The 21,428-nt window shown below is 35.6% G+C and overlaps 1 protein-coding gene across 1 annotated transcript in view; it reads right to left on the bottom strand.

The window, feature by feature from the left end:
• The window catches only part of LOC149789270 (E3 SUMO-protein ligase NSE2-like), a 28,592-nt gene extending 12,254 nt beyond the window's left edge, over positions 1-16,338 (bottom strand). Inside the window, exons 1-3 of the mRNA XM_089975453.1 lie at positions 16,230-16,338; positions 8,105-8,241; positions 2,698-2,807 (exon numbers count right to left, since the gene is read on the bottom strand). Of these exons, the coding sequence (XP_089831579.1) occupies positions 2,698-2,807; positions 8,105-8,234 (240 nt within the window). The 5' untranslated portion in view covers positions 8,235-8,241; positions 16,230-16,338. The remainder of the gene's footprint in view (positions 1-2,697; positions 2,808-8,104; positions 8,242-16,229) is intronic.
• Between the last annotated feature and the right edge of the window lie 5,090 nt (positions 16,339-21,428).

The following is a 21,428-nucleotide window of genomic DNA, read 5'->3' as shown; positions in this document are numbered from 1 at the left end:
AATAATCATTTGAAAAACTAATAAACCAAAAATGTTCAACTTGACTTCAATAATTTCACAATATTAATAGTCACATGAATTTGTTCTCCAATAATACTGATGCTGAAGTTATATCATATGCATGTCATCGTTCACACTGTAACTAAGTCAAAATAATTTCTCAATTTTTGCAGCAAATATTATTATAATTCTCTCTTTTCATAACAAATCTGTGAAATAAACACACAAGTACATCAACTATATACAAATAATCCCATACATTCACTTGTCTTTTTCTCTGATGGACACAACCTGTTGATAATGCCAGTTGAGCTCTTTTTTGTGGCTTTGGCAAAGATTTCTTAAGTCTTCCTTTTTGTCACCACTGACTTTTTTGACTCAATGTGCAATCGTTTCTTTTCCTTCTCAATGAGATGCCTTTTTCCTTTCAAGCTGGTGCTTGTATTGACAACATGCATTGCACATATTCTGACAAAGGGCTCATGCAAGAAATCTTTCTTCTTATAGTAATTAATTGCACTTTTTCCAGATGCCTTCTGAGCTTTGTCCATAAGCAGCTTTTTTTGTAGGTGCTGTTCCTAACTCTTCCAACCATATTACCGTAGAGCACAGTCACATAATGCCAATCCTCTTGTGTTCAGTTTTCTTATAAACTGACCAACTGAATTTCCATCAACTTTTCACTCCATCCATTCCCATACACTTTTTAAACCTTTATCTAAACTTTTTGTGTCATGCTCTCTCAACAACTCGGGATGCCATGTTTTGCAAGCATACTTCTTCTTTCCATTGCCATCAGTTTCCATTACATGAAGATTCAATGAAAGAATTTAAACCTTTTAACCAATCATAATACTCTTTACAAGAGTCATGTGCTTAGTAATGTATGGAATGAATAATTGACATGGGTCGTTGTGCAATAAGAGTGGACAGACTGTTGTAATGATATAAAAAAAATGGACTGTATCAAGAAAACTCGGATTCAAGTCATGAGAAAAGCGGAATTCCACTTTAAAATGGAGAAAAATCATGTCCAAACGTTAATCTTTCTGCTTATGCATTAAATAAGTCTCAATACATTTCATAACTACTTGAGGCCTTTTAAGATGCCAAAATATAAATCTTTCACTGTTAAGCTACATTATGGTAGAACCAATTTAGTTCTATGATTTCTGAGAAGCTGTTTCAGTTTTTATTCTACTTTTAGCAATGTCAGCCATGTCAACTTCAAAAAAATTCTGTTAAGTGGTTTTTGAAAAGTAATTTAAAGGGTTTTCTAATTTTAGTAATGGTAGCCATATTTGATGGTGGATCAACATCATTTGTTTGAATCTGAAAGGTCTTCAAATCAGGATGTTTTCTGTCAAGTTTGGTTGAAAAATGGCCTATTGGTTTTTGAGAGTGCAACTGTTGAGAGACAAGGTATGATATACATTTCAGAATAAGACCCTGTTCACTTGACTTCATGACCTGGTGCTAGAAATAACATTTTGCAGTGATAAATAACAATGAACTGGGTCAAAACCTACATTAAATACCATATCCTAGTGCTTGTCATCATTGTCACCATTATCCATACCTAAGCTCTGTCTATGGGAAAGTTGTTGTTGTTGTTCTAGGGTTTAACGCCATTTTTCAGCACAAGATAGGCTATACATGGCAGCCAGTATAACTGGTGGAGGAAGAACCCTGGAAAACCCAGGGAAGAACCACTGACCCACAAGAAGCTACTGGCAGGCTTTCCCACATACCCACGCTAGCCGAGCCTTGGACTAAAAACCACTCAGACAGAAGTGTGATGGCAGTGATCAGGAACGGTGAGCGCTTTAGACCACTTGGTCATTCAGGGTCCCTGTCTATGGAAAAGGAAACAGAATATCGCATTTTTATATTTACTGCGCTGAGATAGATGCATGCTAAAATAACCAAATGATGATACCAATTATTCTAAGGTAAAATGTGCTACTTTAATAATAATTAATACCTGATCATAATACCCCAGAAGTTTGTCCACTACCTTGCAAATCCAGCCTTCCTAAGCTAGAAAAAAACACCACAGCCATTTTGGCTCGGTTTAGCAACAATGATGCTAAAAGGTCAGCTGCTTCTTTACAAATATAAAGATCAGAGTCATCTCATCTGTGAATGCATGCTGTCACCAAAAACCCTATAGTTATCACTTACTACTGGAGCAGAGGTGTATGGTCTATAAGAATGTAACCAAAAAGACTTGAGAAGCTGTGTCCATATCATGAAAGGGTAAGTATGTATCCAAGAAACCAATCTTATCTTGAAAGCACTGATTTCTTGTCCAAATACACTACCAGATCATATTAAGTTTGCAGAACGGGTAAGAGAATGCGAGAGTTACATCCCTTACCCAGGAAATGGTCCAGACCCGAGTCTTCTAATGATTATTCTATATGGGTAAGCATACTGAAAATGTGGGTCAAGAGAATGATGGAAAATGTGCCAATCCCCATATCCAGAGGGAGACAACTCTTCTCTAACTCTCTTTTAAAGCAAACTGTTGACTATTTAGCACCACTGTTACTAAACCAAACCAATCTGACCCATAGTTTGGGTGGGCTGGGATCTGCAAGGACATTGTCAAAACATATAATGATTAGACAACATAGCTGAAGAAAAAAATTAAAGAGCAAACTGTTTTTGAACAGTTCTTCTGAATGTGTGTACCTGCTCTTTTACAAAGTCAACTGCCTCCTGGAACTGCTTCAGGTCTCTTTCCATTCTGACAAACTCTATCATCAACTTTCTGAACTGCTCTGTATGCTCCTCAATGTGTTCTGAAAGATGAAAGAAAAATATATGAATTTTTCCAGCCTACTGTAAAGATCTCTATTTAACAAACAGTTAAATAATAATACAAAGCGATCTACTTGAAAGAATATTTCAAATTATAGGTCAGCAAGTCAAAACAGTTTCGTTGCCAGATTCATGCATATCAATCAACAAAGAACTAAATAATTATTGTGTTTTTAAACTTATATTGACCTTAGACCTTTTAGGTCAATGAAATCTATAGATTTCATTCTAAAACTGTGTACAAACCATTGACATTGTTTGGTCAAAGAACTAAATCTAGAACAAAAGTTATTGTGCAAAACCCATTTTTTGGGGGTCAAAATCACCACAACCTTGACTTTTTGATGCCCCCCCCCCCAACAATAAGCTTCTTCCTTACCTCAACTGCAAGTCCTCCAGAAACATTGATTAGGTCAGTGTTACAGAAGTGAAATGTTTATCTGAGAACTTGTCTTTATCAGTCATAGAGACCTTTACCACCGAAATCAAAATCAATATGATTCTTTCATACCCAAAGAGTAAAACACCCATAAACATTGAGAACTTACATTTTGTGCTGAACCAATTTTCATTTTTCAACTAGTGACCCTGACCACTGATGCGCAAGTCAAAAGGCTTCCTCCTAACTCCAAGTGTATACCATTTACAAAGTAAGTCCAGGTCCAAGTGTATACCATTTACAAAGTAAGTCCAGGTCCAAGTGTATACCATTAACAAAGTAAGTCCAGGTCCAAGTGTATACCATTAACAAATTTAGTCCAGGTCCATGTGTATACCATTTACAAATTTAGTCCAGGTCCATGAAGAAAAACGAAAGTTATTGTACAGAAACTATTTTCTCTTCTTTCATTCACAGTGATCTTGACCTCTGACCCCATTCCTTCAAATTAATAGGCTTTTTCCTTATCCCATGTGCAGGACATTCACAAAGTTTAGTCCTGATCCATGATGCAAAACTAATGTCAATGTACAGAAACCATTTTCTTTCTTATCTCAAGTGCATGCCATCTGCAGATTTTGGTAAAGGTGTAAAACTAAAGTTACTGAGCAGAAACGAAAAAGACAATAGGTGGGCATCATAAAATGATGTTTCACCTTTTGTGGGCATATATAAAGGCCTGAGATGCATTTTCTTTACCAATAACCTTACTCTGAGACCTATATCCAAGTACGAAGTCAATTACTGAGCTTGAAAGCTGTATCATGGACAGAAGAAAACTCACTTACAACCTACTTTATCATTTGAATTCTTCTTTGAATCCCTGGGGTCTAGGACAGGATACAAATCAGCATTGTATAAATAGTCTGAAAATGTGTTATCTGATATCCACAACCTCATGTCTTGGTGGTCCTAATTTCTAACCCCACAGATCCCATGTCAGGAATTCTGTGACTGACCATGAACAACCTGCTATATGTATGGTATGTCTTGAGTAAGTTAAGAAGCATATCAAAATAAAAACACAATGCTATATGTATATACGGTATGTCTTAAGTTAAATCCCTCTGATCTTTGGACCCCCAAAGTCAATAGGTGTCTTGTCTCTAATGCAAGACAGCCACAAAGTTTTGTCAAGGTGGATGGTACAGAACTTGGGTAGCTCTTTGAAAATCATTCCCCCCACCTTCTTTCAGCCCTGTAAACTTGCCCTTTGATCTTTAGCCCCCAAAATGAACATGTTTTTTCCCTTATCTCAAAGTAAACCATCAACAAAGTTTGAACAAAGTGGGGACCAAGAATTGTGGAAACACTATTTCTTTTTAAACTCACTGAGAATATATAAATATTTTGAACCCCAAATCAATGGTTATTTTTCATATCTCATACGCAAACCATTTACAAAAGTTTATTTAAGGATACAGTGATACAAGTCAACTTATTGTGCGAAACAGTTTTCCTTCTTTCAGTCTGTGATCTTGACCTCTGAAATTCTGAAGCAGAAACTGAGTTTTTCCTTGCTCTAAGTACAGGCTACTTAGAAAGTTTGATAATGGTAAAGGGATTAAAACTTTCATTGTGCGAAAATAAACTGAGGACAGACAGCATCATAACTTAATATAATCTCCCTTATTGTCGGCATGAAAAACATGCTTAACAATGAAGAGCAATTCATGTACTTATGACCTTACCTGTGTCCCAAGACCCCTGGAGAAATTCTGGAACTTCCTGAAAAGTTACACCGAATATGGACATCACCTGCCATGATGTATCATGAAAGGTTACAGAACTTTTTGTGTTTTCAATTAACATTATGAATTGACATACACAAGGTCAGATGTATGGACACCAAAATGAAACTAATCTACTCATTTTTTCCACAAACTGACTATACAAATATCACCAAAACATCAATGGACAGTTAGACAGACAACTGAGCTGACATTTGTGACCAGTCAGTGTACACCTCTCCCTCGATAACTCGTGCATATCGGGGTCCAAAAACACAGACTGTACTGTAAGTGAGGGTGTGAGTGACCAAGGGACCTCCAAAACCCCACTAGACATCCTGAAAACTGGGGGGGGGGGGGGAGGGGACTGGGCTGTTTAATGGCTGAATCCTTGTTTTATAATCCAGTCAAGAAAAAATGTGAATAAAGCGCTTTTTTTTATTTGTTATTCTCTATAAATTACAGTTATTTTCAAAATGTCCAACATCTGAAAGATTGATAACATGATTCCAACTGGTTTCAACAACCAAACACGGTATGCAAAAACATCTGTGTATTATGTCTAGGCTTTTTGTTTTGTTGATTAGTCTTGTTCCCAGAGAGATGTGTAATAGTACTTTGAGAAACTAGGAGTCCATGAAGCAGGGAACCAGACTAAATGTTGATACACTACCAAACAGGATTCCTTTTTATAAAAACACGTAACATTTACTTCATGAGACAACTGTCTACTTCGAAACTCGATTTTGTTATTGTTCAATTAGTAAAATATTGATGCCATGATTTCTTTTCAAATAACAGCAAAACTACTTATCATCCTTGTGGATATCTCTATGTGTGAGTTCAGGAATTCTCTGAAACTCGTTTTCCCCACAATGATCTGTATCTGCGAAACAAAGCTCTTTATTTTACAAAGTACTCATTTTGCTTGGTTGCCTTGCTATCATTAATCACAGTTATGATTGAGTAGGTTAATTTAAGGTAGTTTAATTAGATTACATACACAATCAATGTTTCCCTTTACTCACATTTGTGTGTCAGGGACGCACACTGGAGAAAATTGATACACACATTTTGTTGCCGTGCGGTTGTTTGACGCAAGGGATTCGCATAATGAGATCAGGATTTATTTAATATCCAAAGCGTTGTACGAAGGGTGGCATCGTGCATACTTCAAGCATAGGCATTGACTGGTTCCCCGCTTTGTTTACTACCTGTGTTGGGCTCCTCTATTCCTATAGTGGAGTGGAATGCAGGGAACATACAAAATAAGGAACCAGACTAGCATAGGCAATGTTATGATGGAGTAGCTTCCCCTAATCTCTTGAGCTCTCACGCAATTTCCATTGAGCTCAGCAAGATGTCATCCTGATGTTTAACCTCAATGCTTGTTGAATTAGAAAGTGATCTCCAGATTAAAACGTCGTGCACTAAAAATCATTAGCGAAGAAAGCAGAACACAAAAGTAACAGTGGATCTAACTTTAAAGAGAAAATAATTCCCTTGACTGGAATAAGGCACATCCATTAGGATTACCGGTGTGACTTCTGATAGCGTGATTGCGAAGATGGCAAAAGTGAATAATCCTTCTGTGACAGAGTTTAAGAATTTTAACAAATCTGCCCTCGGTTACCACAAGATATCTGGAGAACACAATATAACCCAAGACATTCTTTCACAACAAAGAAATCAGTAAACTTGCAGAGACAAATGCGTTTATTTGGATTACACAGTCAGGGGGTCATTGCAGATTTTGTTGGTTTTTAACTTTGCTGCAATAAAAGAAAGACCGTAAAGATCAAGTGTAACGTATTAGAAACAAGATGAATCATTTGCCTCCTTGATTTTTGGATAAATTTGTTCTAGGACAAGTACAATGAAACCGATGATAGTACACATTTTATGACAGGCAGTAAAGTGACTGCCATTCAGTTAAAAATATTTATTAGGCGTTTTGTATTGGCTTGTATGTAATATGTTGGTCTATAATATTGCTTCAAAAATATTATAAGGAGACTGTTAAAAGTGCGACTTATATTTTTGACCCCCACATTTTTTATTTGACCGCCAGTTCTGACACCAAGTTTTTTTTTCAACCCTCAGTTTCACACCCCTGGGGGATACACTGACAACAAAATTTATAACAGTGTTCGACTGAACGACTGAAATGAGTTACCGGACACATGACCGGGGCCACTGGTACTTAAACATGTAGGATTTGTATGTTTTTTTTAACTTTTTTAAAAATTCCACCTCCTTTATTTAATTCAAAAGACATAATTAATATCATAATAGAAAAAGAGGCCCACTTTTTATTTAGTATTTCCCCATATCCAATATCAAAACATGGTGGGGACTTCATTAGGTTCTCAGAGAAACACTCACGGAAACAGCTATTGCAGTAGATTGACACATTTTAAATTATAAGAGGACACATTGCATTCATGATGATTACACTTAAAATGAACTAAAATATATAACTAGAATACAAATTTCAATTTATAATTTTTTTAATATTTAATTGGTATTTATTTTTTAAAGTACTGCCTCCACAAGGCGTGACATGTTCATTGTTCGAAATGTCCTTGAATATCATTCATTGCAGCGTACTAAGAATGTCGTTTGAAAAGAAAATGTAACAAATTATATGACTTCTTATTAAAAGTTGATATTTCATAATGTTGATTAAAATTTCCAGAACCTATCTACCGTTTTGACAACAAAACGAGTGATATATCAAAGTGTCTGTTGCCAATTTTGATTGCAATGATCTTTAAGTTCAACAAATGGGGATCAATTTTCAAGTATTTTCTGGTTTAAAAAATGGTGTCCACACCTGACCCCGTGTTGTAAGCAGGCTCACAAGTTATCAGGACACAAGTTGTCAAGGGAGTGGTTTATCAGGAACAGGGATGGACATGTATATGTTTACAAGACATACAGACATAAAAAAGAAACTAATATAATTCTTTCTTTACAAAGTGAGTATAAAATTAAAAAGGTCACAAGAAGAAGAAATGGATTGTCGGACAGCTGAACAGACATGCATGATCTCGGCCTTGCCCTTTGCTACATATTTTATGGATGAAACAACAGAAGCAAAGCAAACCTGTGTCATTCTCCACAAAGTCCATGGCAACTTCATTAGCAATCTCCATACCAACTTTGATGTACTCATCTACTGTTGTGATGGATTTTACAGCCTGGTCAACTGTTCCAAAATTCCTTGCTGGTGGCATGATTAACCTAAAAATATATACCACAGACACCAACAATCATCTCTGTTTAGTGATCTTGAATTCTTACATGGAAATAAAGCTTAAAAAAAGACTAGCACTAATTGTCATGATAAGGATGAAATTTCAATGGAACACCATGTATCAGTATAATTTTGGGGGATTTTGTTTGGTTTGGTTATTTTGCCTTTGAAGTTTGCATCATGATGAGGCAAGTAAATAATCTTGCCCAAGAAAAAGCATGGCAGTCAATCATGGTAAGAATCAAATGCGTCTGATTAAAGCTGGCCAATAACAGTTAATTATTTGATGTCAAAGATGTGTTGCACCCTTGCACCTTCTGAGCAAGTCAAGAGTCACAAGCTGTTTATAGGAGCCTTTTCCACACCTTGTCTTTTCAATTATTATTGATTCCATGCCCAATAACAAAATCACAATTACACAATTTGCAAAACAGTTTTCTCCTTTACTGGATGGTTTCACAAATTTAAACACGACGGCATAATTGTCCATCCCAATGTTTTCTTTTCTTTGCTGGAGAAAATTCTGAATCTTCAGCTTTCCTTTTCAACATGATGAAGATGAGATAGTGATAAGGGCACATTGTGATTAACATTGTTAATCTACAATTTGTTTGTTTTCCATTGTGTATTTTATTTCCATCGAGTTCCTTTTTTCAACTGCATATTCTAGTCACACCAGTTAAAGACTGGCTTGGAAGCCTTGATTTTGAATGATCCAATCATATTTTAGAACTCTATATCCCTATATACATGCAATACATTTACTTTTAGCTTGATGAAGAAAATAATACAATCACAACAGTTGAACTCTTCAATAAATATAGTTAGAAAGGGCTTTGGCCAATTCTATTCTTCAAAACATTGTTGTTCACATACTGATGTTTCAAGTTTAGAACATAAGTTGGAAAGTTTTCATTAACAAATGATAATTTGTGGAAATCCAGCATAGATAATAAACGATGACTTGCTGGGGGAAGGTTTAATGGTCAATCAGCTAATAAAACAATGGGATGTGCAAAATTTGTTTTGCAACTGACCTTACTTAAGATAGATCTGCTTACTGAATCACATGACATGACGACCTGTTAACTTCTGACAAACATTTACCATTTGGCAATGTTTATTAGAAATGACTTTTTTAAAATTATGCTTGAAATTGTAAAAATACCAAGTTGTATAAATTATACCGCAGAAGACAAAATTTATATTTTTAATTTAAGTTTGTATAGTAATATCCTATGAATTTTATTTCAGTAAATTGCGAAAATCATTTTTAAAGCAGCTATAAGGAAATTCACTCCAAAAGAACTTATTTTATTTAGCATATGCTCTTACCTTTATTAATTTTAACTGGTTTATGTCTATGCTGCCTTAGGGGTAAATGAATTAAAAATATATAACAAAATCGTAAATAGTTACTGTTTACAAGTATACTGTTGGACATAATAATTTTAATGTTCTACAATGATCGTAAAGTGGAATTTTGATTAATGACAAATGTTGATACAAACATTAAAAAATATGCTTCATATATCAGAAACCGTTATTTTTGTATATTTTAATTATTAGTAAAAATTTTCATCTCCATCCCCCTTCAGCTCGATGAGTAAACATAAAGATTCACTCAAGTATCTGAAAGCTCAAAATGATGAAGTAGTATTTTGGAGTCGAAGGACAATCATAGTTTCAATTTTTAGATACTATAATCTGTGGTTCAGTGCCATCTAAAGTAGAAAAAAATATACAAGTTGGGGGGGTCTCCACCCATATTCTAGATAATTCATTTTTATATATATCTTTTTCAATTCCTATTTCTTGGGCTTTTTCTTTATCAAATTATCTATGGGACATGCTTTTCTACATATTTCTGTGCAAACAAACATGCAATAATTGCCATCAACTGTGTCCATGTTCATCTGATCATGGGGGGTGACCACATTTCTTTATCCCTCCAAGTTTAATCTAAGTTTATAAAACGGAATAAAACTAAGTCCCCCATTTAGACATTCTGGATATTGCCTGTTACAACTACAAAGCTCCTAATGGTTCCTTTTCACTATTATCAATTGAAAAATCTACAAAACCACTGCATAATTTGTAAATATTGACAATAACCAGCTTCTAAGAGGGAAAGTTGCAGACATAAACAATTCCTTAAGTTGTGTATAATTTAAGCTTGCTGATTGGTTAATCAGAGACCATGATTAACAAATGGTGCAATGTGATGTGTTATTTTGGACTTTTAACATAGCTTTAACAATTTTTCAGTCATATCGCTTTGATGTCTGCAATGTGGCAGTTTATAGTGATGTCTAGCACTGGGGCATCTTACCACAGACATGTAACATAATGTCCCACCCAATCACATTATCCTAACACCAGGCCGACCAGTCCTACTACTAACCTCTTAATGTCGAATGCCAAGCAAGGCAGTGTTAGTACCATTATTATATGACTCGACTAGGGATCAAACCCACAACCTCCTCCATCTGAGGCGGACGCTCTAACCACTAGACCACTGGAGTGGTTTAACAAATGGTAACAGATCAACTAATATCAACATCTGCATGAAATACATTTCACCTGGGAATGTCCACACTGGGCTACTTGGTTGGTCAAGGGAGCATTTCAAAACCATGAACTACTGTCAATTGGTTTACATTTGAAGTCCTTTTTCTTTCCTAATAGAAGAAGGTGAAGTCTGCACTATTTTCGTAACTTTAGTCACCCATATCGCCTCATACCATGACCCCTGATACATACATATTTTTAAATATTTAGCATCCTTCAGGTCCTAACCTGTGGTTTATTAGCTACATAAATACTAAATTCACTTCAATTACTGTCTTTTTAATGCTTTGCTTGCTTATACATTGTTTTTGAATGTTATGTACTATGTGTTCTGTCTTATATACATGTTATCAGGGTTCCTGCTACAAATTTAGAAAGATTTAAGACCTTTTCCAGACCAAAAATAAAAATTTCCAGACCTATTAATGACAAGTTTATTGACCTGCACAGTCAACATGATGCTTTAGTCTTAAGTTTGGAAGGCCCTATCCAGGCTGTGAAGACTTAAATTTGAAAGGCACTATCCTGGCTTTAAAGTCTTAAGTTTGCAAGGCCCTATCCAGGCTTGGAAGTCTTAAGTTTGAAAAGCCCTATCCAGGCTTGGAAGTCTTACGTTTGAAAGGCCCTATCCAGGCTTTGAAGTCGACTGCTTCTTCCCACACGGGTTATAAACACAATGAAAAGGCATTCTTTAAATATCAGGTCCACACAGGCACACAAAAAGATTGGTCCAAGAATGTCAAATCAAATAAAATCCAATTAAATTAGAAAGAATATTCACTAACACAAAACAAAACTTAATGAAATAATCCATGAAACAGGGTTAATACAGATCAGGAGAGCTGAAATTCAATGACTTTTCAATAACCAGTTTTCATTGACTACTCACAGAATCAAGTGTTCTGCTTCAGTTACTAATTTAAATAAAGAAACAAATAAAAAAACAAATACAAAATTAAATAAATGTAAGCTTCTATACTTTCTTCGCCAGCTGCAACTCCAGTGCTTTCACTTCAGAGATGCTGCCAGAATTTTACCTAATTGTGTGTGTGTGTGCATGTACCCATCTGTCATGAAAATGGGGGTGGAGGAGTAGAACAAAAAGGAGGAAGAGTAGGAAATGGCCATAGTTCACTATATACCTAACACTACAATATCCATCTCCCTTTCTTCCAGCTACACTGTTAGAATCCTAATGAAATCAAAATCTTTAAAAATGTTACCTCTAGTTGTATACTCATTAATCTATTGATTTTTCTGAGCTTAATCTGTTCCTCACCAGTTTAGACAGCTGGAACAAGTTTGGAAACTGTTCCTTATTATGTACATTTTTTCATTGCTCATGGGTAATGTCTTTTCGATACTTTAGCCCCAAAATAAGATTTTTCACTAACATAAGCTCTGCTTATGTTTCACTTTCTTAACTCGCTTGTTCTGATAGTGGTATTTTGATCAAATAAATATATTTACTTCATAATTTTATTTTTTAGATTATTTATAAAATTGATCTGAACCCTTATGAGGCTATATGTAGCTATGCTCAAAGTATTTTGAATGATGTATTGTTAAGAACTGTTGAACTTTTTTGGATTTACCCTCAATATTACATATTTATGTTTTTTCTTTCTTTTTCCACTCATAAACCTTAAGATATTACGCCAAAAGCTGATTAAAAATTGAAATCACAATTTTTCGGACTTTGGGAATTTGTACACATGTTAAATATATAAACACTTTTTACAGTACACTAAATTAAATAAATTTATGATATCCCTACATTTCTTCAAGTGAATTCAGAAGACAGTGAAAACATATATCCCCATGTTATTCATATCTAGGATAATTTGGCTGTAAATCGTCCCCAACTGCACACTAGAATTCACCTTGCATTGATTTACTCCGAACAAAACATATCATCCACATGAATCAAATATAAATTCATATTACTATTCATTGATTAAATTGCACTCATTCTTCTACCTGTAAGCTGAGTAGTAAATAAAATATCCTGGCAATACAATAAAACACTCCTGAAAAATAAAACTGAGTTAATACGTGTTTATAAGTCCAGAAATATTCGCTAACAATTGCCAAATGAATAGTCCAGAAGTTTACACCTCTTATGCTGGTGATCAGACCTGTTAAAATTACATATCTAATGTTTGAAAAGTTTTTAATTTGTTATATGTATGGTGTGACAATTTTGGTCAAAAAGTTGACATACATTGGCTGTATAGCATATGTTTGAGCTTTCAAAATGACGTCCGTTTCGGTTCTGATTACCTGCGTGACTTACTCAGTTCAAAGCTCAATTTCAGTAAGGCTGCATCAACTAAAATTCTCACTTTTAACACTTTTCTAGCTCCAATAATTTAATATAATTCACAGCTTTAAAATAAATTGCCATCACTATAATCAGCCAGTAGACCTGAATCATCTAATATGAACCGTGCTAAGATTCAGCCTTTAGGATTGTTTAGTAGCCCATATCTGAAATGTGCATTTATAAAACTTCCTCGATGCATGGTTCAAACTACGATAGAATGTCTTGTCCAGGACCCAATCTGACAATTAAGCTTAGTGAAGGGAAAAAGTGTTAATAACATCATGTGATAGGGAACAATGAAAATGCAAGATTTTGTTCCACTTTTTTAGTCATTTTTAGATTTTTTTCAGACCTTTTCAAGGCCTGGTCAAGCAATTTTCAAATTTAAAACTTTTTCCAGAATTCTGGTTATGTTGTGTTATGACTCTATGGTCTTAAACAAAGTAACAAAATAGTTTAGAATTGTGCACAAGGACTTTTTCATGATCAATCAAAACTAAGAGCACAAGAAGCCACTACTGGTGTAGAAAATCAACTTCCATATGACAAATTGAAAACAACAAAACGTTTTCTAAAAAATCAACAACAATAAACACAAAGAACTTATTTTATTTCTTTAGATAACACTTTAAGCCATAATAGGAAATTTCAAGTTATGTTTCAAAATGTCTTTGCATGCTTCTCTTATCCCAATACTTATATGTACATAAAAAATATATATATATACTCATGAGGAACTTTATTAAATGACAAAATGTTAAAAATAATAAGATTGTTTTGACCAAAGACATTAATGAATATTTGATTATGACAATTGCAAACAGACATTCCCAAAAGAGAAAGAATGATCAACACACAGACAATACAAACACAATTGCAAACAGACATTCCGAAATGAGAAAGAATAATCAACACAATACAAACATTTCTCATTCTCATAAATTTCTTTCTTTTTATAAATTTTCTGTTACCAACATTAAAGGTTTACATCTCAGGGGTATTTAATAGGGGTGCTAATTCTGTGGTAATGAATTGAACACATACATCTTCTAATGGAACTGGACAAAGAGAAGAAAATAATGAATGGTCCCTGTATATTTGCAATTACTGATTTAACAATCTACAATCAACTCTGCGTGTGTGTGTGATTTGGATTTTTAACACAGCTTAAAAAATTCTGCAGTCATATCAACACAATGTCTGTAGTGTGGCAGTTTATAGTGATGTCTAGCACTGGGGCATCATGCCACAGACATGTAGCATGATATCGCACAATCACCTGTATCAATCAAGTACAACCAAGTAACATTACATAAATTGTGCTATTGGGAAAAAGACATTAATTCGTATTAAAATCACTTACATCTAACTTTACTTTGCCTTTTATTATTCAGCCTGTGAATCATAATTCCTGCATGTACACTGATATATACCTGGGCAGTATGTATTTCAGTTTTTGATGTATTTCAGTGTTTCCATTAACTCCTTAAAAATGCTAACAATGTGTAACAAGTCAAAAATTGTTGATGAAACAGTTTAATTCTTTGATTATTATGAATATTTTGTTTTGATAATTTCATTTTGTATCGTAATTCCCTTTGTTTTGCTTTGATCCAGTAATTCCAGGAACACATAGAATGAATACCTGTATAATTATACTCTTAGCCTAATGCTCACCTTATAAGTTATAGACTCAGGTCACAATTATTACTTTTGGTTCAGTAACAAATCTTTTTAAGAGCATTTTTTCTGTTCAGAATTTGGTGGTGATACAAGTGTTTGGTGGTGATACAAGTGTTTGACTTTGGTATTCTTGGTGTTCATTTAAAGGTAACTGTATATTCTTTAGAATTATTCCTACAATGCAAGATGTCTTGCCCTATATTTTTATGCTTTTGGGATGCTGTCTTGCTGCCTAAATAATAGTGTTGTGTAGCGTGTTACCTGGTCAACTGACAGTGGAATGAAAGGCCAAATTTTGAGGAATATCTCACATTCTTAACAGACCATATTGATGCTTTTCCACAAATTAAAGTCATTGCTTTAGCTGTACTTTACTTGCTCAGATGTCTTTTTTCTAATAAATTCAAATTCTGACAGAACAAATGGGCATGATTTCAAGTTCCATTGACTTACTTTTTAGCTGGATGGAATGTGTTGGAAGCCAGGAATGCCAAAATTGGTTTAAAGGATGATCTTTAACAAAATGAAGCTATCTAAACACTTTCTTCAATATTAGTATATTTTTATTTGTTTCGTTAAAAAACATACTTCAACCTATGCTGATTTTTTCAATCCCAGATTCCAACGCAATCCAGCCAACTGAAATGTAGGTCAGTGGAACTAGACAACATGTCCATTTGCTTGTATGAGAATTTGAATTTATTAGAAAAAAGACATCACAGTAAAGTCAGACTAAAGCAAGATGACTTCAATTTGTCGAAAAGTGGCAATACATGCTGCCAAGTGTGTGAGATATTCCTCAAAATTTGGCCTCTCGTTCCTCTGTCAGTTGACTGGGGAACATACTACACAATGCCGTTATTTAGGCAGTAAGACGTCGCACCCAAAAACAAATATCAGGGGAGACGTCTTACACTGTAGGACTTTAGAATATGAGCATTCTGGTGTGTTTGCCTGTGTATATATCGGTGATAGTGCACAATGAGTAATGAGGCACTGATGCTGATCCGGAAGTGAAATCTGTGACCTACTGCACGTTGCTTTGTTTGCAGTCCAATTCTGTACAAAATGCCGAATAACCTATGACAAGAGCTTCATAGTGGGTTCATCTATGCAAATAATTTAGTTTAACATATGATTTATTAGGATTTGGACACAGCGGAAAGTTCAATACTAAAAAAACAGATGTAGAGGCTATATAGGAAAAACAACTGTGATCAGAGTCTTTATAGGCCTATTGAACTTGGTCCAAATTTCTGCGCCATCGTTAGTAATAACTTAACAAATCGTCAAAGTGGGTCATTTTAACACAAAATATTTCTGAGATCTGTAAAAGCATTTTTAAATAAGAAATTTCTGAACTGTCTGAAAGGTTTGCAAAACAGAAAGTCTTACACAAAACCAAAGCTTCAACTGATCGAGAGAAAATATTTCCCGCAAATTCTCTTTCACTATTGAGTCGCCATTTTTAAATCTTGACTGGTTGATGTTTCGTACACGCTATGGCTTAAAAGAACAATATGATGTTTTTCTTTATGAAATTGCGAAATGAAGCGAAATTTAAAAGTATTATGTGAGATGGAATAATTTCTATATATTTATTTTATTGTATATCCTTGAAATTAATAATATTATATAAATATTGTGTTTGCTATAATTATATCGACATGTTGTATTAATTTATATGGTTTTATCGTATTGTCTGAAATGAAAATAAGGGTTAGGCCTACTTTGGGCGAAAAAAATATGAAACGTTTCGTATTCATCATATAGAAACGAATCATTACGTAAATGTCAGCGCGGGATGGAATAATCGTAAACTATCACTTCTTTCTTAATTTCCCAGAATTTAACGCTCTTTTACTTCAGACTTCATACAAACGTTAATTTATCTGATTGTTAAAAGTAAAAAGCGGTTATTGCATATTAAGTTGTGTTTCGAGATGGAAAATTGCACGCGAAATGAAGCATTGAAAATGAATAGTTGCCTATTCTTTAGTTACTCAAATCAGTAAATTCATGAACTTGTAAACATATTTTCCTTATTTCGTTATTTAAGTTATAAATATTTTATTTCTAGTTCTTCTTTATTGTTAAAAGAGTAAATTCGAAAGTAAGCGGGTTTTCGTGGTTTGATAAATCTACCCCCAAAATGTTGATACAAATAGAGAATTTACAAAGCATGCAAATAAATCCACCATTCCAAAGAATATATTTTTTTCCAATTGAAAAGCGCTTTTATAACTAAGGTGGCGCTCTACAGTTTCCTATTTTGCATAGGGTTAGAATTTTAATTCATTCATTGCACTTTCCGAAGCTGGTATTGCCTAGTCTGGCAAAATTCATTTTCCCTATCTTAATAGTTGCTATGGATAGTGTACTTTAGGCTAATTCAGGCTGATTTTTTTAGCACAAGGGAGCAGTCAGTATAGTTAGCAGTGTGCTTAGATCATGTACAATTTCCAAAGTACAATATCCAAAGAAATATCATCCACATTACATTAATGTAGCATTGAGGTATACCAACATTTTCTCCAATGTGCATATTTTAGATGCAAACAACTTCACATTACATACGTTACTCTCTCAAGAGTACATACTAACTGGTGAGCGCCCCCTAAGGAACCTAACAATACTTGTGAGCTACAGTAGAAAAACAGTATTCGGTTGTGTACAAACCGATAATCACTTTCACAAACATGATTACGTTCAGCATGTTGAAACTCCATCTCGCATTAGCAAATGACATTTTTAACAAACAGTATTTTTTTAAATGTATACCTTAAATGTAGGTGACAAATATCTTATTCAAGTTCATAATTTTACTGATTGACTAACTTAATAAAATCCGAAACTATTTATTGCCAATGCTTCATTTCTCCTGCCAATTTTCAAGTTTGTTACACAAATTAAGATGCGACAGAATTGAAAGTGGTAACTGCTTTGTACAATGAACAAGCAATTAAACTAATGACTGCATTAAGTTTTGGGTAAAATAGCATTAAATAGCAGGATTCGTTTAAAACAATTAACATCTTAAGATTCCATTTCTCATGACTGTTTCCAATTCTACACAAAATATCACATCAAATATTTTTTCACTATCTAATAATTTTGTAAAATAAATAGGAAATACATTTTTTTTTATTTACAAAATTTTCTTTGCTCGAATTTAATGCAGATATGATTAATGATAACAATTCTCGATGAGTCATTAACATTTCGCAAGTAGTTATGGGGGATACCGTAGGGATAATGGAAATCCCAGTCAAAAAGGTCGTAGGAACGTATAGGCACAATGGGAATTTAACATGGGGAATTTTAACATGGGTGGGACTATAGAGGGACAAAAAGTACTGGGACTGTATAGGGACAATAGGAATGGAACAGGTGGGTGACGTCACGGTACTGGCTATTGGCAACAATAGAGCAGATGACTGACCTGAATAGGTGCTGTCTTAGGTAAACACATTTATAGCACATGTATTACGCTTAAAATATAAAATGTTACGGGAAAAAATTTGAGGCAAGAAAGCAAAGCTTTTCGAGGTAATGGAGTGGCCTTGAAAATGGCCTTTGGTTTTTATGTTAACATCATTCCTTTAACACAGAGGGCATTGCATATGTCTTCTCTTCCTCAAACTTCTTCTGACTTCTGGACCGTAGATGAGGACTCGCTTCAGACAGCCTTGTCTCCTCACATACATTCTTCTTTTCCAAACGTTCGTATCGGCGATCCGGATGATTATCCATGATGATCTGACATACATGGGTAAGTCCGTGAGGAACAGCATCGACGATACGAGGGTAGATGATTCAACGTTAGTCCACATCTTCTGACGAGACCAGGTGAAGGGTATGAAGTGAACTGCAGTTATTTATAGTGGAAGAGCGGATCAAAACGGATTTAGTTTTCCCACCAATCCTAACACGCCTTACAAAATTCAGTCACAGTGCGGAGTCTGTCTTCCAATCCGAAGAGAGCTACCTGTGACGTCACATTCCCTATATAAATGCGCTAGAGTCTATGCACAGTGAATCAATGCGACAGAGTTTTCAAACATAACGGAAACTAAGAAGACGATAAATTGGGGTGCATCGGCCGTGGAGAAGAGAAGCGACGGAATATCAGCGGCTACCGAAGTCAACACAGTTCTACATCAAGAAGAGTCCGATGTTAATTGGGATTTAGTGGATTTTCTCTCTTCATCGAGAGAATTTGTTCCGGTATCAGCACCTTCGCCACCTTCTCCTTCCTTACCACACGTCGAGGATTTTAAACAGAGACAGAAAGAAGAATTGGAGAAACCTGAACAGCAGCAGAAAGAAGCAAAAGAAGCTTTTCTCCTTCGAAAGCAACAGCGAGAAAAGGAGGCAAGAAGAAGGAAACGACAGGAAGAAGAGGAAGCATAGAAGAAACAAGGTCTAGGAGAGAAGAAATACAGTAAAAATCAAACAGTGACGGTACTTTTAGGTACTTTGGCAGAGTTAAGGAGTCTGAAATAAATGTATCAGACTTCTTTAATACGACCCAAGAGAAAAAAGACCTTCTCAAGCCAAGCAGACCAGCCCTGTTACCACGCCTGAGATATCCACCCTAGTGATTTTCACCAATCATCGACAGGTTCTTCATTTTGTTATTTTACTTCTTCTTTTTCCTGTTCGGAACCCTTCTCTTCCTGTTGCTCCTGTTGTTTCTTAGGGCAATCTCAAGACCAATGTCCTTGCTCTTGACAATGATAACATGTATCTTGATTTTTGTCTCTTCTGACACCTGTCTTTCTTTTTTGACGATCTGGACATTCTGTAGCCCAATGCCCTTTCTTTTGACAGATATAGCAAGTATCTTGACTTATATCTCAAAAGGAGGGGAGTAGTCCGTCAGCTTGTCTGAAGAAAATTTTCTTATGACACCTCGCAAAGCTCTGATCAGATGTTCGATCTGTGTTGGTTCTTCCATTGTTCTGCGCAGCTTGAGAGGGAAATTAATACTGGGAGGGAAGACTCTGACGCTTTATATAGGGAATACATTATTCTGACATTGATATATGGACATACAGTGTTTAAAATGTAGTCGTTTGACTTTTTGCAGTCAAGATGAAACGATCGCATCATTTCGTGGGGAAAGGAGAAGAAAGTAAGAGGCAGAACGTGATTTATCGCCTCGCACAGTAGCGGAACTCTTGGCTCAAATTCATGCCAGCGATTTTGAAGATGACATGACTGAGCCCGAATTCAGACCCATTGAGTTTACACCCATCCAAACTTCACCACCACCAGTAAACCATGAAAAGTATTACGACATTCGAGAGAAGGAAAAGCGTTCCTCTAGAAAATTTAGAACCACGGCCTACACGTACACGGTGAATTTAAAAGATTTCAAGTCCGACGTACCGCAGGAGAAAGCAGAAGAGTTCATCACTGACGTATCGGATTCTTTGTTTACTACACTGAAACAGCAATGTAAGCCAAGAAGACGATCGCTTGAGACTTTCCATTCATCACGACAGTTTAGAGTCCCCCGTTTGGATCGAGTTTAGCAGCCCAGTAGAATTGACACCTTCCAAAGTCATCGACACGATTCAGCACGTGCAACAATCCAACGACAAGTTTCACATCAACGATGGAAAAGCGACACTGTTCATGACCCACGTTTATCTTCCCCAAGGGACAGGACGCAAAAAGGTGTTATTGGTGGACGAACTTAGCCTCAAGCATAGAGGCCGCTTTCAAATTAACAACACTCAAGACCAGGTGTGTTTAGCCAGTGCCATCGTGGTGGGACGAACGTATGTCGACAAGAACGACACGGCAGAATGGAATAGAACCTCGGAGAGCATTCGACGATCGAACCAAGCCAAGCAACAAAGACAAGCAGAACTCCTGTTACAGCAAGCGGGGCTATCCAAAGGCACACCCTGTGGCATTCCTGAAATGCAAAAATTGCAAGACGTCTAAGTTCCACGCTACACCTTGAAAGTGCACCCTCAAGAAGTGCGAAGACCTCTGTTGTTTCATGGGGAAAAAAATTCAATGACGGAAAATACATTCACGTCTATCATCACGATGCACATATTGATGCCATCACCAGTATCGCTCCATTCCTGGGATGCGGTTATTACGGTGATAAATGTGACTATGGCTATAACAATCGAGAGCAACCCAAGTATTGTGGATCGAAATGTGAGGTATGTTTGGCCTATCAACCCTGTCTTGACGAAGGACGAGAACGAGTGCATTGCCCTGCTTGTCAGCGCACTTTGGTCAGTCCAACCTGTGACCAACAACATCTGAAGACGCAATGTTCACAGCAAAAAAGTGCTTGCCAACTCCTGAGATTGTGTCCCACTTGTAGACAAGTCAGACATACCAACAGTGCCAAGTTACACGTTTGTCGAGGGAAGAAACGATGTCACATTTGTCGCCAAATCGTGGACTTGAAACACGAATGCTACTTTCAAAAATATCATTCCAAACAAGAGGAGGAAGATGACCAGAAGAAAGGCAATTTCATCTTTTTCTATTTTGAATGCATGCAAGAGACCGGCATTCATAATCCTAATTTCTGCGTGGCTCATCGAGCGTGCGAGAAGT

This window comes from Sinohyriopsis cumingii, chromosome 11 (assembly GCF_028554795.1).
Source record: "Sinohyriopsis cumingii isolate HCF-2022 chromosome 11, ASM2855479v2, whole genome shotgun sequence".
In the NCBI taxonomy this organism is placed as follows: Eukaryota; Metazoa; Mollusca; class Bivalvia; order Unionida; family Unionidae; genus Sinohyriopsis; species Sinohyriopsis cumingii.
This window is presented reverse-complemented; position numbering and strand designations above follow the sequence as displayed.